An 18,309-nucleotide genomic window follows, 5' to 3' on the forward strand; every position below is an offset into this window, starting at 1 on the left:
TATGGGTCCCTGTGCTAAATTACTGTCTACTACAAGCTTCTCTGATTCCAGTTGAGAGATGCACTAATTTAGGAGTTGGTGCTCTCTGTGCTAGATGTGTAGCTTTGCCTCATTCTCAGCTTGGGTGGTCGGGTGGGGTTGCCCATTGGGTAGTACTCCCTGTATAAGGTGTGGGGCTCTGCCCCTTTCCCAGGTGGCAGGTTATTAGGGGTCAGCAGGTGAGTGGGTAGGCAAAGCTACCTGTGAGGTGGTTCTCAGAGGTCCTCTGCTGGCTAGGATTTCTGTGGTTTTGGGATTACAAATAATTAATTGACTGTTACTTGTATCACATACAAAAACAGGCTACTGATTTTTTTATCAGAACTTTATTAACATTATTTGATTATTATTGCCACTGATGTATTTGTATCTTCTTCTTATAGGTGAAGCCTTATGCTGAGACAGTTTTATCTAGTTCATGAACCCAAATTATATACAAGCTGAATGTTACAGAAGTGCTGAAAGACTGGTGAGTAACATAATAAATATTAACAGTTAGAAGACTTGAGTCAGGTAAAATTTTGGAGCTATATAGTTAAAGTAGACAGATTCTTCCTAGGAAAGTGTATATGCAGATTGCTGTGATTTAGTATAGCACATACTGCTAGGCGATTCAAAGCAGCGGCTGTCAACTATGAGTCATAAGCCCTTGGGGTTGATGACCCTTTCTAGGAGCTGCATATCACATATCCTGCATATCAGACATTTATATTTATGATTCCTAACAGTAGCAAAATTATAGTTATGAAGTAGCAACAGAAATCATTTCATAGTTAGGAGCTGTTAATAAAGGTTGAGAACCACTGGTTTAAAGGAAAGAAAATAATATTAACAGGAAAAGTGCTTATAAATACCTACGACACACTTTCTATATAAAAGTTTTATGTAGTAAATATTTTCATAGCCGTAAACATGTATACACTATAAAAACATGGATGGTAATGATAAGTATCAGCCGGTGTGGGTGTAGGTTTCCTGTGATGTAATCGTGGTTCCTGTGCACACACATATGTATATTCACAAACTTAACTCAATATCATCAGTGCTACCATTTACAAATTCTGGGTGTTGGCTACAATCTCATGTTACAGATCTTTTAAAAAATGCTTGTGTGTAGTTTATGTGTATCCTTTGTATTTGTGCTCACATTATGTTTCTGTATACTTTTCTGAGTATGTGAAATATTGGAAAAGTTTAAGAAAAATATGTGGTTGTCTTTTCAGTTGATTCTCAGAATGGATGGAAAATATTCAAGTATATCGAACATTTAACTTGGGAAGTAATGTACACAATGTACAACATAGAAATAGAAAAACCTTTAGTGCCATATTAGTGTTGTGCTCTATTTGTGTTAATGTGATTAGGATGGACCTTTTGTAAGAATATTGCATAGAATTTATAACTTTGGCATTTTGTAGATAGTGGTAACTTGTTGCCCAGCATAGTAATTATAGTCAGTGATGATATATTATATTCTTTTAAAGTGTAAAACCATGGGCCTTAGTGTTCTCATAAGTGTAGCATAATTAAACTCACTAATTAACTTGATTTAACCAGTCCAGAGTGTGTGTAAGTAGATATATGTGTATTTAAAATCTTGTGTTACATGCAATAACTAAAATTTTGTCAGATTAAAAAAAAAGCAAGAGAGCTAATGTGAAAAAAAGCTGTTACATGTATGAATGTTTTTCTTGTATTTATGTGTGTGCACCATGTGCATGCCTGCTGCCTGCAGAGGCCAGAAGAGGGTGTCAGACCCCTAGGAACTGCAGTTACAGAAGGTTCTTAGCTGTCATGTGGGTTCTGGGAACTAAACTTAGGTTCTCTGCAAGAGCATCAACTATTCTTTTTTTGTCTTTTATTAGATATTTTCTTTATTTACATTTCAAAAAATTTCCCCTTTCCAGGTCTCCCCTCTGGGAACCCCCTATCCCGTCTCCCCTCCCCCTGCCTCTATGAAGGTGCCCCCACTCACCTACCCAGTCCCGCCTTCCTGCCCTGACATCCCCCTACACCGGGGCATCGAACCCCCACAGGACCAAGGGCCGCTCTTCCCACTGATGTCCAACAAGGCCATCCTCTGCCACATACACGGCCAGAGCCATGGGTCCCTCCATGTGCAGCAACTATTCTTAAGTGCTAAGCCTTCTCCAGCCTTCCAAATTACTTCTGACCATAGATAAAGCTATTCTGAAATTCTTTGAATATACATTTGTGATTTTGTTTTCTGAATGTTTATACATTTTCCCTCTATATTCATCCCTGTGTGTTTTACCTTGCTGTTTTCCTTAATCTTAAATGCCATATTGCCTTTTATTTGGCTAAAAGTGGCAAAAGCTCAGCAGCTGAATTTCTGCACTCACCTGACAGGAACCACCACTTCCAGCACTGACTAAGTGGTTTCTGGAGGGTAGACAGTGACGGCATTGTATCAAGAGGAAAACTCTGTGTTGTATTTTATCCTATAGCTTAATATTTATTTATTTTCATTTTATGTGCATGAGTATCTTTTCTGCACACATGTGTGTGTTTGTGTGTGTGTGTGTGTGTGTGTGTGTGTGTGTGTGTGTATTCAAGTTGGGTGTGGTAGCACATGCCAGAAGGAGACCTTGAATCCCCTGGAACTGGAGTTACAAGGCAGTTGTAAGTTGCCATATGGATTCTAGGACTGAATCTAGGTCCTCTGCAGGAACAGCAAGGGTTCTTAACCACTAAGCCATTTCTGCAACCTCCAGTTTATATTGTTAAAAGAGCCATTTATCTGTTTTAAACATGTAAAGCAAGAACCCTTTCCTAAGTAATGGTTTATTATGTAAGAGAGAAAGTCAGACCCTCCCTGAACTGCCACTGCTCACTAGTGTCTTCTCCCACGCAGTGTCATTTATGTCTGCCTACTGTGTTTAGGTGTTTCAAACCTGGTACTAGCACTGTCATAGGAATTACCTAATAAGGTCAGAGCTATTCCTGAGAATAGTAGAGAGCTAGGAACTGAAATATAGCAGTTTTAAGTAAGTCTACAGAAATCACATATATTAAAAGGTAAATGTACATTTTTTTTTAAAATTCTCATATCCTGTTCATTTTATAGCTCTGTCATGAGCACGGACAGCAACTCATTGGCACGTGAGTTTCTGATTGATGTCAACCAGCTTTGCAATGCAGTGGTCCAGAGGGCAGAAGCCAGGGAAGAAGAAGAAGAGGAGACACACATGGCAACTCTTGGACAGTACCTTGTCCATGGACGAGGATTTCTGTTACTTACCAAACTAAATTCTATCATTGATCAGGTAACGTCATATCAGACAATTGTTCATCAGTATGTTACTGTTGGTCATCGATTAGTAACTTCCTGATTTCATACTTCCTCAGAATCTCTTTGTGTTAAAGTGATTGACACATTATGTATCTTTCACATTACTCCAACAACAAAAAAATAGCCCTATTTGTGAAAATATTATTTATTTGGATACTTTAAAAACTGAAACATATTACAATTTCAAATGGCCATTTTTCTAAACAGGTTTTGTATATAGGCTTTTTGTAGTTGATTTGAACACATCAGTCATAAACTACAAGTCACCAATATTACATTGTTAATACATTAAGGAAATAAATAGAAGCACTTCCCTTCGGTGTCATTTAACCAAAATCAAGGCCAGATTTAGATTCTCTACATAGACATGTTCTCTATGTCTTCCACCCTTTGTCTATTGCATGAGTATGAATCTGTGACTGCCTAAAGTTTGTCTTGTGAATCTGTCTGTGTCTGTGTGTGCTGTCCCTAGCTGTGTGCCTGTCCCTAACAAAGGGTTTTGTTCTGTCTTCATTGAACATCACAGAAGGCATCCCATGGGGAAGGAATGAGGGATGCTTTACTGAAATCTTTAACAGGGTTTTACAAGGGTTTAAGTATAGACTGGTTGACCCCAACTGACCCAGATAACAAACAAACAGCACTACAGACATCATTGTTTATCAGGTAATACCCCAATGTTGAGTTCAGCATTTATGGTGGTTATTCATTTTACAAGATTGCTTTCAAGTTGGGTGTGGTGGTGGCACATGCCTTAATCCTAGTTCTCAGAAGTCAGAGGTAGGCAGATGTCTGAGTTTAAGGCCAGCCTGATCTACCTAATAAGTTCCTATACAGCCAGGGCTGTTATACCAAGAAACCCTGTCTCAGAAACAACAACAACAATAACAACACAACTCACCCTCCAAAACAACAAAAACAAAAAACTAAATCAAAACAAAAGATTGCTTTCAACTTCTATATTTGCTGCTTTCAGCAAGTGATTATTAGAGCATGCACACATTGTTTTGAATCACGGGCATGGAAGAGTGCACAATTTAAGATTACAACTATGCATTAGCTTATATGCATTATAAAAGTCGATTATATGAGAAATTCAAGCAAATAAAGTTGAATGTTAAATAATTTTCTTAAAGGCAGAAAACCAACATGTTGAGTACATGGTATGTCTTAATGAGGGTTTCCATGACTGTGAAGAGACACCATGACCAAGTCAACTCTTATAAAGGAAAACATTTAGCTGGGGCTGGCTTACAGTGTCAGAGGTTTAGTCCATTATCATCATGGTGGCAGACATGACACCGTCCAGGCAGATATGGTGGTGGAGAAGGAGCTAAGAATTCTACATCTTGATCTACAGATAGCAGAAGGAGACTGTATACCACACAGGGTGTAGCTTGAGCGTAGATCACAAAGCCCATTCCCACACCTACTCCAACAAGGCCATACCTCTTAATTGTGCCAATCCCAATGGGCCAAGCATTTAAACATAGGAATCTATGGAGGCCATACCTGTCCAAACCACCACAGAGTAGAATAACAGTTTTGTTTTGTTTTGAGACAGGATTTCCCTATGTAGTCCTGGATTTCTTAGAATTCACTGTATAGACCAGAGAGGCCTCAAATCCATAGAAACTTGTCCTCCTCTGCCTCCCAAGTGCTAAGATTAAAGACATACACCACTACATCCTGGTCCACTCTTAAATCTTAGGTGACTTCAAGGTATATTATTAACTCTGGCTGAGGTTCAGCAAAAGATCTAGTCTTATAAAATGGAAGAAACATTTTCTTAATAATGCATCTCCATAGCTTTTGACTTTTAATAGCATGAGATTACCATGCTTATTCATAGAAACATAGGATTATGATTCAAAAGAGGAATTTATGTTTTTAGTAAAAATCAGAATGCAGTTTTAGAAGTTTAATGTGAATTAGATACATTTTTCTTTTTCTTTTTTCTTCACTCAATCCTTTTCCTCCTCCTCTCCTCAGCTCCCAAGTTATTAGAAACAAGGTTTTAGATCTCACAATATAACCCAGGCCAGCCTAGAACTCTTGATCCTCCTACCTGAGTTCCCTGGTACTAGGAGTATAGGAGTATAGGTATAGACACCATATCTAGCTTCTCTTTTTAAAGATACTATATAAATAGCAACAGAAATATATTTAACCAAGCCCACTCAGTCAACAGGTTCTCCAGCATGGGAGTGAGGATTAAAAAGAAAAAGACAGACCACATTGTAGCATGACCCCAGTCAATTCTGAAACTGGAGTCAAATTTAATTTTCCCAATCCGCTTTTTATACCATTTTAATTACATGCAAGTATTAAGGGCAAGCAGTACAATAAAGAAATAACAAGGCAGTAAGCAAAGTCCGGGGATTACTGCCGTGACAGTTGTTTAAAAGTGCTTGTCATAATGACCAAAATACTTGAGCCCACTTCCCAGTCCAAGCCCAAAATCTTGCCCGAAGCCTACTTCTTTTGTTGCACCCTAAGATTAAAATTCCTGCCTTACCCTACTTCCTTTTTATAGCCTAAAGTTAGATTCTTACTGAAACTTACTTCCTTATCCTGCCTTAATGCCAGATTCCTGCCTGAGCTCATGTTCCTGTCATGGCCTATGTCAGATTCCTCCTGGAAGCCCATTTCCTTGTCCTTGGCCAATGTCAGACTCCTGGCAAGCGGTACCCCAAAAGGCCCTTCATATATATTCATCAATAAATCTAATAAAAGAATATAATACTTTTGCATAGAATTCTATAAAACATTATTATAAGAAACCATGGGATATTTAATTAAGTAGAAAATGATTCAATTTCCATGTGTTCAAAGAATCATACTGTAAAGGTATATATTTCTCTAAATTGACCTATACCTTCCAGTATAGTCCCAATCAAAATCTCTGGCTTTTCAACTAATTCTGTTATGCAGATGTAATTTATTACAGTCTTTGTCCATTCCATATGCAAAATTCAGTTGTGTTTTAGACACTCAGAAATATGTCCATCATCACCAGAGCCAATTTTAGAACACCCTCATTATCTCAAAAAGAAAGCTGTAGTCTAGCCATCCTTTTCCACCCTCCTCTTAGCCCTAAGCTACCACTAATCTGCTTTTCATGGCTGTAGATTTTACTTTCCCTTATAATCCACAAAATATCCTTTAATGTATTATTTAAATGCCTAAAATCATCTAAGTCATAATAGCAACAATAGTTTTTCTAGTAGTGTTTTGTTATATTTTAGAATTAGACATCTAAATGAATTTGAAATGGTAACATTATGCTTTGATTAAATTATTTTATGTTTTGCCTACATACATGTCTGTGTACTGTGTATGTGCCTTGTACCCACAGAGGCCAGAAGAGGGTGTCAGATGACCTGACACTGTAGTAACAGATGGTTGTGAACACCATGTGTGTAATGGAAATGAACCCAGATCCTTTAGAAAGGAGCTTGTGCATTTCACTGCTGAGCCATCCTTCCAGTCCCATAGCTTATCATTTTATTTGTATTTCACTGACAACTAAATATGATGAGCTTTTTTTCCCTTATAAGCTCAAAAGCATACTTTTTGTGAGTCTGTTCGAGTTATATGTCCTTTTTAAGGCTAGGCTATCTGTTTATTATCCAGCATAACAGTTATTATGAAGTGTTGGATTGTAAATATGATAGATCCCTTTGTGAAATAACCTTTGATTTGTAGCTAAAGGACTAAAATTACTCAACCTTTAAATGCAATAATAATTTTTTATCTCTTCTTCCTACCTAGTCACCTTTTGGAATATTTAAAGCAATGACAGTAGGGACATTAGATGCTGTCTTTGGAGTTCAGACAAAGTGTGGACACTTTGCCCTTTCTTAGAAGTGGGAACAAAACACCCATGGAAGGAGTTACAGAGACAAAGTTTGGAGCTGAGACGAAAGGATGGACCATCTAGAGACTGCCATATGCAGGGATCCATCCCATAATCAGCCTCCAAACGCTGACACCATTGCATACACTAGCAAGATTTTGCTGAAAGGACCCAGATGTAGCTGTCTCTTGTGAGGCTATGCTGGGGCCTAGCAAACACAGAAGTGGATGCTCACAGTCAGCTATTGGATGGGTCACACGGCCCCCAATGGAGGAGCTAGAGAAAGTACCCAAGGAGCTAAAGGGATCTGCAACCCTATAGGTGGAACAACAATATGAACTAACCAGTACCCCGGAGCTCTTGACTCTAGCTGCATATGTATCAAAAGATGGCCTAGTCGGCCGTCAGTGGAAAGAGAGGCCCATTGGTCATGCAGACTTTATATGCCTCAGTACAGGGGAATGCCAGGGCCAAGAAGTGGGAGTGTGGGGGGAGAGGGTATGGGGGACTTTTGGGATAGCATTGGAAATGTAAATGAAGAAAATACCTAATAAAAAAATAAAAATAAAAAAATAGACTTTATCTATATTTGGTTGTTTGAGAGAGTAAGTGGAGAATGACCATTTGAGTCCTTAAGGGAAATTAGTTGAACAAGATGTCTCTTAAGATGGAATCCCACTAAATACAAAACTGCACATTGTAGAGCAGACTTCAGCTTTTGTATGAGTAGGGTCATTTTTTGAGTATTTGGGGGAAGGGGTGACTTACACCCTTTTTCCTCCACTATAGACCTATAGTAATATTGCTTTACTAATATTTATTATTAAGAATTAAGTAGACTCTTTATTGAGATAGAATCAACAAAGTAAATGTGCGTATGTAAACTATATAGGTGGATGAATTTTGTCGCGGGTTTATTATGTCCCTACAAGCACTGTCACACTCAGTGCTCCACCATGGGTTTTCAGACAGCCTCTGCCAGCTGCCCACTGTGAGGTAACTGCTGCGTGGATTGCTGGCATCTGAGTGTAATTCTGTGATCACAGTTTGCCCTCTTGTGACTGAGCTTGTTGAATCCATGCTCTTGCATCAGTCAGTCAGTCATGTTTGTTTATTTGTTTCTGATTAGTGTTTTGTTGTACCACAGTTTAACTGTTCGCCTGTTGCTCAGCCATTTAGATTGTATGCATTTGGTTATTATGAATAAAACTGCTGTGGACATTCTTATAAGTCTTTCTGTGTTTATATCTTTCATTGGGCATGGAAATTACAGGTGAAAGGACAGTTATTTGTGCAACTTTGTAAGAACCTGCAAGTTGTTTTCAGTGGTTGAGCCATTTTTCAAAAATGTTCATTAGCTTTGTATGAGAATTTTAGTTGTTCTATATATAGCTTCTCTAAAATTTATGACACCATCCTTCTAGTATTAGCCATTTTTAAGTGAGCATGAAAACTTTATTCCTGACAACTAAGGATGTTGACTATTTTTTAGTTACATACACACACACACACACACATATGTATATACATACATACATACATACATATATATTATATATGTACGTGTGTGTATGTGTCATTACACACATACACACATATGTATATACATACATATATATATATTATATATGTACGTGTGTGTGTATGTGTGTGTGTGTGTAATGACTACTCTTTTCTGCAAGAGATATGTGTGCTATGACACTGGATGTGGTAGTTAGTACTAAACTGTATATATATAATTTCCTGTCCTACATGTAGATATCTATGATGAAGTGTAGTATATAAACTTAGCACAGTAAAAGATAAATAATAATTGATAAAATAATTCCAAAATTGATAAAATTGTGGAAATGTGCTTTAATAAAAGTTATTTCAATTTTATGAGTTATTTCTGGAATTTCTTTTATTGTAGTAACTAACTGTGGGTAACCAAAACCATGGAAAGTGAAACTGGAAAAGGGGGGGCGGGCTCTTGTACGTTGTTTTATGAATGTCTAAGTTTATTCCATTTTGAAGGCCCATTTTTTTGTCATCCAGTACAGTTCTTCATGTATTAGAGGTAGAAGTCTTTGTTAGCATGCAAATATTTTCTTTGTGACAATCCCCTTCACTCCCCTACCCGTTCCTCTCTCTTCTTGTCTTATCTTCTCTTTGCTTTCTTTTCTTCCTTCCTTCCTTATTTTGGTTTTTTTTTTTTTTTTAAAGATAGGGTTTCAATAGGCAGTCCATGCCTGCCTCTAATTCTCCATTCTCCTTTCTAGGCTTATTCAGTACTAGAGTTACAGAGCTATGTGCCATTGTACCTGGCTGTCTTTTCATTGTTAAGTGTTCTTCTGTTGTTCCTAAGTGCTAGGGATCAAACCCAGGGCCTCTTGAATGTTAGGAAAATACTAATCCACTGAGCTATATCCCCAGCCTTAACAGTGTCTTCAGAAAATGGAGTTCTCTTTTGCAGTGGTACTTTCTGTTCTAATATTTTATATCTTACAACCCTAAAGTTGTAATATATTGACCTACTTTAAAAGCTATTTTAATTCATGTGTTTATTTAATTTTAATGTAGTGTTGGGGCTTAAAGCCAGAGTCTTATGAATACAAGATAAGCATTCTACCTAGAAAGCAATATTCTCAGCCTTCCTAACTGTTTAGTCTTGTTTTTACCTTATATCTGTGATGTACTTAGAGTTACTATTTGGGTAGAGAGTGAGGTAGGTGGTACAGTTCTTACACTTTTCTTCCACACACGTTACAGTGTCTTCTTCAGAGCCTTTTCTTACCTAGCTGAAAGTATTGGTGATGTTGGAAACATAACGCTACAGAGGAGTCAGAGACCCAAATACACTATGTTCATGGTCTGGGAGAAGTCAGGAGAGTCAGTGCTTTCCAAATTAACTATGTATTTAGTGGTTCCTATCTGTACTTTCTGTTCTGGTCACTACTTTGTTGTCTTTTCTCGCACCAACACCCACTGACTTGATTACTGTGATTTTTAATAAAAGTAAATCCAGTAAGATGGTATGGTGGGTCAAGGTCCTTGCCACCAAGCCTAATGACCTGGATTCAACCCTTAGAACACACATGATGGAAAGATATCCTTTTATCTTCACACATGTGCCATAGCATAAGTACCACCAGTCAAATAAATAGGTAAATAAATAAATAAATAAATGTTTTTAAAAAAGTAAATTCAGAAATCGATCTTGTAAGTTCTCCGATTTTATTCTATCTCATCAGCAATGCCCATTCTGGGTCCTGTAGGTTTCCATATAGATTTCATGCAGTTTGTCGTTTCCATAACAGTGCTCAGTGTGCTTTCACTTGGGATGGTGTTGAATCTGTAAATCAGCTTGGAAAGAATTGGCACTATTGGCTTCTCCCAGTCCATGAAGATGGTATAAATCGATTAATTTGGGTCTTTTCTGATTTCTCTGAAGTGTTATGTTTTCAGTATAGAGACCATGTATTTTTTTAATTAAATTTTATTCCCTTTTGATGTTATTGCAAATGTTATTTAAAATGTAATTTTCCTGTTTGTTGTTTATAGAAATAGAGTTGCTTTTCTTGAATATTGATGCCATATCCTGTGCCTTTGTTAAATTCATTTACTAGATCTCCATTTTTTTTTTCTGTAAGCTCCTAAGCACTTTTTGTGTTAGCAACCATGCCATTTATAAGTAATGACAGTTTCGTTCTTTTTCAGTTTTTATACCTTAAAAATTTTCTGGACTGTCTTCTACATAGAGGCAGATGGAAATGGTGGGTGAGAGTGGACTTATAGCTTCTGGGTGTAACCTAAGGGGGAAGTATGGGTGTTTTCATTGAATGTGGTTTGAGTTTCTTAGTTGCCTTTGATCAGGGTGAGGACATTTTCTCCTATTCTCAGTTCACTGAGAAGTCATAGCCTTGATGGATGCTGAGTTACAGAAAATGCCTTTTCTACATCTGTTGAGATGTATCATTGTCTTTCCTTTCAATTCTTTAGTGGGGGTGAAGTACACAGATGGTTTACTGTTGAACTATGTTTGCATTTCTATGATGAGCCCCATTTGTTAATGATTTATTATGCATAACCATTTTAATGTATTTAATAGGCTATTCATTTTAAATGGCAAAAGATCTTTTTAATGGTTAATATGACAGATTTTAACTTTATATTCATATATATATATATATATATATATATATACAATACATACATACATACATACATACATACATATATGTGTGTACATACAAGATAGGAGGACCTAATTGGATTTGTAGGTTTTCACCTACTCTAAGGGCCTGAAATCATTTTATTCTATGTGAGTAATTGACTAATCCTTGGTCTCTAGGACCCTTGACTTCATATAATGACAGATTTTTTTTTTTAACTGGGGGTGGGGACAAAGACTTTTTTTTTTCTCCTTCATACTTTTAGGTGAATCTGGTAGCATTTCCATTTTCTAAAAAAAGAGTTTGATACAAGTCAATATTGTATGTTGAACATATTTCCCCATATTTTCTCTACCCTTCTTTTTTCTTTCCTCCTGCAGTGTTTCTTAGTATAATTTTCTTTGAAATAATGGGTTTCTTAAGAATCTTACTGGGATTCCCTCAGTATTTCTAAAGCTATATCTATAACTATTTTTGAGACAAACCTTTCTGTAAAATGACTATATAAAGTCTGTTGGAAAAGCTTCTAAATGATTCTTAGGAGTAATCTTGTCTAGATGATAGTACTTAGTGTTACCTACCTTAGATCTTTCTGAAGCTTTATCAGAGACTGTTGTGGACATTTAACAACCATGCTCTGTGCAGGAGAGTGATGGGGAGAGAATAGGGACAGTCTAGAAAAAAACTGCAGCTTGAAGGTCAAATCTTCTGTCAGTGAACTATTTTGATATTGCTCATGACGAAGACTAGTTTGTAATATTTTAAAAAGAGTTATTAAAAGAAAGAGAAAAATATGTGACAGAGATCTTACATGATGCACAAAGCCTGAAATATTTACTGTCTGATCACATACAAAATACATTTTCAATTCCTGGTCAATTCAAGAACTATCAATATAATATCTGGCATCAGTGGAAACTGGTATACAACTACTCTGAGATGTTAAATATTTGACAAGGCTGTATTGTAGCTCAGAGAGAGAGAGAGAGAGAGAGGTGCAGGCTTAGAAGAAGAAGACTTTGGTATTTGCAGAACTACTCAATTTGAAAACCTCTTTACCAAAATTCTAAAAGCCAATTGAGAATAATTTTTTTTATTTATATAAAAAGAGTAGAAGAGTGTCTGCGTTTGGTAGCTGATTATGGGATGGATCCCCAGGTGGGGCAGTCTCTGGATGGTCCATCCTTTCGTCTCAGCTCCAAACTTTGACTCTATAACTCCTTCCATGGGTATTTTGTTCCCTATTCTAAGGAGGGACGAAGTATCCACACTTTGGTCTTCCTTCTTGATTTTCATGTGGTCTGTAAATTGTATCTTGGGTATTCTAAGTTTCTGGGCTAATATCCACTTATCAGTGAGTGCATATCATGTGTGTTCTTTTGTGATTGGGTTACCTCACTCAGGATGATACCCTGTAGATCCATCCATTTGCCTAAGAATTTCATAAATTCATTTTTTTAATAGCTGAGTAGTACTCCATTGTATAAACATACCACATTTTCTGTATCCATTCCTCTGTTGAGGGACATCTGGGTTCTTTCCAGCTTCTGGCTATTATAAATAAGGCTGCTATGAACATAGTGGAGCATGTGTCCTTCTTACCGGTTGGGACATCTTCTGAATATATGCCCAGGAGAGGTATTGCTGGATCTTCTGGTAGTACTATGTCCAATTTTCTGAAGAACCGCCAGACTGATTTCCAGAGTGGTTGTACAAGCTTGCAGTCCACTAACAATGGAGGAGTACTATTGCATATGCCAGCAAGATTTTGCTGAAAGGACTCTGATATAGCTGTCTCTTGTGAGGCTATGCCAGTGCCTGGAAAATACAGAAGTGGGTGCTCACAGTCATCTATTGGATGGAACACAGGGCTCCCAGTGGAGGAGCTAGAGAAAATACCCAAGGAGTTGAAGGGGTCTGCAACCCTATAGGTGGAACAACAATATGAACTAACCAGTACCCTCAGAGCTCGTATCTCTAGCTGCATATGTATCAGAAGATGGCCTAGTCAGCCATCATTGGGAAGAGAGGCCCCTTGGTCTTGCAAACTTTATATGCCTCAGTACAGGGGAATGCCAGGGCCAAGAAGTGGGAGTGGGTGGGTAGGGGAGCAGGGCGGGGGGAGGGTATGGGGGACTTTTGGGATGGCATTTGAAATGTAAATGAAGAAATTATCTAATAAAAAATTGAAAAAAAAGAATAGAAGAACCAGTAATATTTTTAATGAGATCTACACAGGACCATTACAAGTAGAACTCTTTATTCCTATTCCTACTTGATATCTTGTTTTATTATTGTTTTTTTTCCCCCTTGAGACAGGATTTCTTATGTAGTCCTAGCTATCCTGAGACTTGCTATATAGGTCAAGCTGACCTCAAATTCAGAGATCCTCTTGCGTCTTCCTCCCAAGTGCTGGGATTAAAGACATATGTCACCATGCCTAGCAATACCTTGTGTTAAAGAAATGCACTAGTCAAGTGGATTTTTAAAGTGTACTACTAGCTTTGAGTATGATGGCACCATCTGTAATTTTAGCACATGGACCACCAATATAAGAGTATCACTGTGAGCTCCAGGCCGTCAGAGTGAGTTTGAAATTACATCTGGGTTATATAGTAAAGCCCTGTCTATAACAAACAAGCAAACAGACATAGTAACAAATAAATGGGGACGGAAAAATACTGTTTTTCAAAGTGATATGTACAGAAATGAAAACAACCTCAGGAAATCTTTTTTAGCAAAGCTAAAAAAAAAAAAAAAAAAAAAAACCAAACCAAACCAAACAGTACTTATTAACAGACTTGTTAAGTTTCCATTAGCTCAGTAGCTGTACAGTTAGGGAATGGAAAAAAAAAGATTAGATAATCCTAATGAAGAAATATTTTTTATGTGTACAATACATATATATTAGAATAAAATTCTTAGAGAAGAAATGAAGAATAGCAATGTGTTATGCTGTTAGGATATTTTGTTTTTACATTTGGAAATTTAAGTTTAATTAGAATACCTAGACACTATTTGTAATCCCATTGAATAACTGCAGTAATTTTGCATTACTTTCTGGCTGGCATTCATATTCCTTGCTATGTCAGACATTCCGTGAAAGTCTCCACTGATGCCTACCTTTGAGCCTCCTAGATATGTGTCTGGGCTGGGATCTCAGCCTTTCCTTGACTCGCTTGTTCTTCCTCCTTCTCCTGTCACTGTGGCTACTGGATGTCTCTATAGAAACAGCTGTGCCTGATACCTGGCAAGTACTTGTAACATGCTTCTTCAACTCAATTCAGAAAGGGACACCTCAGTGAGAACGATTTCATTATTTATTGTTGCTAGGGGGAAAATGTAAAGGCATGATCTAAGTGTAAGTGTTACGTAAGGGAAGGTATGATATAAACTCACTTCTGCATGTTAGGTCATGGAAAAACCTTGGAATGGCTCTGTGCATGGCATGTGTGGGTGTGGCATGTATGGATCTGGTATTAAGGAACAACCCTTATTTCTAATACTATATCTATTGTGCATACTTAGGATTTGGGGAGATAGAATTACGGTTCCATTTGAAAGAACTGAAAGCCTACTTTCCCAGTGTACCATCAAATAAAAGAAAAATATTTATGGATTTCAAAGAACAGAATTACATGAGGAGTTTCTCTTAAGACCAGAAAGGATAAAAACCAAACAAACAAGCAAAAAACCAAACCAAACCAAACCAAACCAAACCAAACCAAACCAAACCAAACCAAAATAAGAATATATGGCTGGCACTTTAAAAAGTAATAGAATCAGGGCTAGTGAGGTGGCTCAGTGGCTCAGTGGGTAAAGTTGATTGCAAGAGAAGTGTGTGCTAGGTTTGCTCTCCAGAACTTATTCATGTGAAGGTGGAAGGAGAGAAACAACTCCTCACATCTAGACATATACTATGGTATCTGCACACACAAAAACACATACAATAACTACAATAACATTATTATTATTAGGGAGAGCTACACCAAAAATAAGTTGTTTTAGAAATACAGTAATTGTATGAAATAAAAAATTGTTGCATTCAGCTGCTAGTGTATCCCTTTTCTCCACCAGGGACTGTTCTAGCATAGCAGGGTCAGGCCCCAAAGGTCTGTACTTGCTGCCGTCTCATCCTTTTCAAGGGTTTGTGGTCTATAAGTCTATGGTGAACTGAGGGGAACAGGAGCCTCACAGAATAGATATTGCTGGAGCTGGGCTTTGTATGGTGGTTCCAGAGCGTGCAGAGCAGCAGGCGGGGCAGGAATGTCTGTTCACATAGCAGTGATGGTTTGCCAGTGTACTGTTAGAGAGCAAGAACTCACTCACCAGGACAGTTTGTTCCCTTAGAATATTGTGCGGCCATCCACTAAAGACTCAAACTTGGACAACTCTGAAGGATTAACGAGCTAAAAAGCTATTTACTTTTAGACTAGGAATCTTTCTTTAACTCCTTTGACTCTGCAGCTGAAACAGGTCCTAAGCCTCTCATCATTACATTTCACTCCATTAAAGCTGTGATTGTGAATGCTACCAGCTCCCTCCAGCTGCTTAAGGCTTTTCAGCCATCTTACACAGCTCAGAAAGGCCAGCTTGCATCCTGTGAATGCCATTCCTTTCACTGCTCTCTTCTGTGGTGTCTCTGACTTCACATCTCTGTACCAGTCTGGTTGTCAATCTGCTCAATAGGCTTCCTTCAGCACTGCCCACCCTTACTTCCTTGAAGACTCTTAGAGCTCAGAATCCCATTGTCATCAGTTCTCTCATCATTCTGCTTGCTCTCTGGAAACCCTTACTTATGTCCTAGACATCCACCCAAGTGATTTTCATAGCTTACGTAGACAGATTACATTAGGGAGAGCTACCTCATATATATACACACACACATATATATATATACATACATACATACATACATACATATATATACATACAAACAAATATGTTATATATAATTATAATTAAATAACTATATATTATACATAATATAACATCTCCATTTAGACACATTAATGTCTCAGATTATATATGTCTAAAAAATGCATCTGGGCCAGTGAGATGGCTTAGGTAGAGGCATTTGCTGCTAAGCCTAACAGTACATTCATTAAATAAATAACATATAATTAAAAAGATTAAGTCACTCCATCATCTTTAGCCTAACTTAGTATCCCTCTTAGATTTTCTTTCTTGGTGGAGATATTTTTGGCACCTAGTTACCTAAGCCAGAAACCTGTGAGGAGTTTTTTCCTCACTTGTACATCATTGAAAATTAACTATGAGCCATTTCAGTTCTACTGTATAGTTTCTCATATGTCTGTGTGTCTGTTTGTTGTGGGGTCACTTTGTAATCATTGTGGCCCTGCTGTTAACATTGGCTGTTCCTACTTACCCCAGTTCTGCCTTGAAAATCTTGCCTTACCTTGCTTCCTTCCCCAAGGAATGGTATGAGAAGGAATAAGCCCTGGCTTAACTGTTCATTAAATACTGGGCCACTCATGTCGCAAGTGTCCCAGCAATAGCTGTCTAGTTGCAGTCCTTCTTCAACACTTCTGATGATTGTTCTTATTTTCTGAACTCCTAAACTGAATACCAGTTCCATACTAAAATTTAGTTCAATACTAGGGAGATACTATATGTTTTCTACTGTCCTGTCTTGTGTGTATGTATTTTATGGTCCAAATAGAGACCTTTTCCAACATGGGTCGTTTACTTCAAAAAGAATAATAGAGTGTGAAATTAATATATTTAATTATCTTCACTGATAAATCTTTTCATATGTATTATTAATTTTGCTTTCTTTTAAAATTTGTTTTTTATTTTTTATATTTAACTACATGAAGACTTAAATTTTGTAGTAACTTTGTTATTAATTAATAGCTTATAGGATTTAATTTTTTAGTTTTACTTAACAAGTCTGTTTTTTTTATAGTGAGGAATTCTTGCAATGCGCATGGTGTCAGTAGCAGCTCTTCTTGAAGTATTAGTGAGAATGTGCTAAATACCATCACATAATCTTACATTCTTCTGTGGTCAGAAATGCTTATAAATTGAAAAGGGTCCACAGTTTGACTTGGACTTCAAATAGGTTAATTTGATCCTCGGTTTTCAAATGTAACCTTTTTTTTTAAGGAAAAATTTTGTTTTTGTTTCAGTTAAATGTAGGATGTTAGGAATTAATGTGTCTTGGGGCCGTAGAACATGAAAGACTTGTGTTTCTGACACAGGCCCTGACATGCAGAGAAGAACTCCTGACTCTTCTTCTGTCGCTCCTTCCCTTGGTGTGGAAGATACCTGTCCAGGAACAGCAGGCAACAGGTAAGTCCTTTTTCACAGGTCACCTGCATTATCAAGTCCCGATGGGAAAAGAAGTTCATTGGCAAAGCTACTTTTGCCTGATGAGTTACCGCAGCTTCAGCTGCAGAGCAGTAGATGCTGTAGGGATATTTTTATTATGTATCTGGTATGAAAATACATTAGGCAAGAACATTTTTATTTCTTCTAGTAATATAAAAACTGTGATGCTTCTTAGAGGCTTACACAAATGACAAATGCAAAATACATGAAGAAGCAGAGTACTTAGCGAAAGAAGTTACTAGGTACGCTGCATTAGGAAGATGGGTGGTGAAGACTTTGAAGAAACAAATTACAGCTCTTTGCTTAAAGACTGCTGTCGACAGTATTTTCTTTAGTTCAATTTTTCTAATTTTGCTTTTGAAGTCATATGTTGTTTCAAGGCTAAATAGAATTATGAGGTCAATAGGTAATTTTAATTTTGTTTTTTATATTTTGTTTTAGTTTGGTTTTAGTTTTGGTTTTGGTTTTTTGATGCATGGTTTCTTTGTGTAGTCCTGGCTGTCCTGGAACTTGCTCTGTAGACCAGGCTGGCCTTGAACTCAGAGATCGGCCTGCCTCTGCCTCCCAAGTGCTGAGATTAAAGGCATTTG

General features: G+C 37.3%; 1 protein-coding gene across 4 annotated transcripts in view; it reads left to right on the top strand.

Moving 5' to 3' along the window:
- The window catches only part of Lyst (lysosomal trafficking regulator), a 188,493-nt gene that overhangs the window by 23,109 nt on the left and 147,075 nt on the right, over nt 1–18,309 (top strand). For all 4 annotated transcript variants that reach the window (XM_006516561.2, XM_006516562.2, XM_006516563.4 and 1 more), the window contains exons 2-4: nt 423–508; nt 3,128–3,326; nt 17,590–17,680. In XM_006516561.2, the coding sequence (XP_006516624.1) occupies nt 3,135–3,326; nt 17,590–17,680 (283 nt within the window). In that variant the 5' untranslated portion in view covers nt 423–508; nt 3,128–3,134. The remainder of the gene's footprint in view (nt 1–422; nt 509–3,127; nt 3,327–17,589; nt 17,681–18,309) is intronic.

The sequence above is a fragment of the Mus musculus genome, chromosome 13, assembly GCF_000001635.26.
Source record: "Mus musculus strain C57BL/6J chromosome 13, GRCm38.p6 C57BL/6J".
In the NCBI taxonomy this organism is placed as follows: domain Eukaryota; kingdom Metazoa; phylum Chordata; class Mammalia; order Rodentia; family Muridae; genus Mus; species Mus musculus.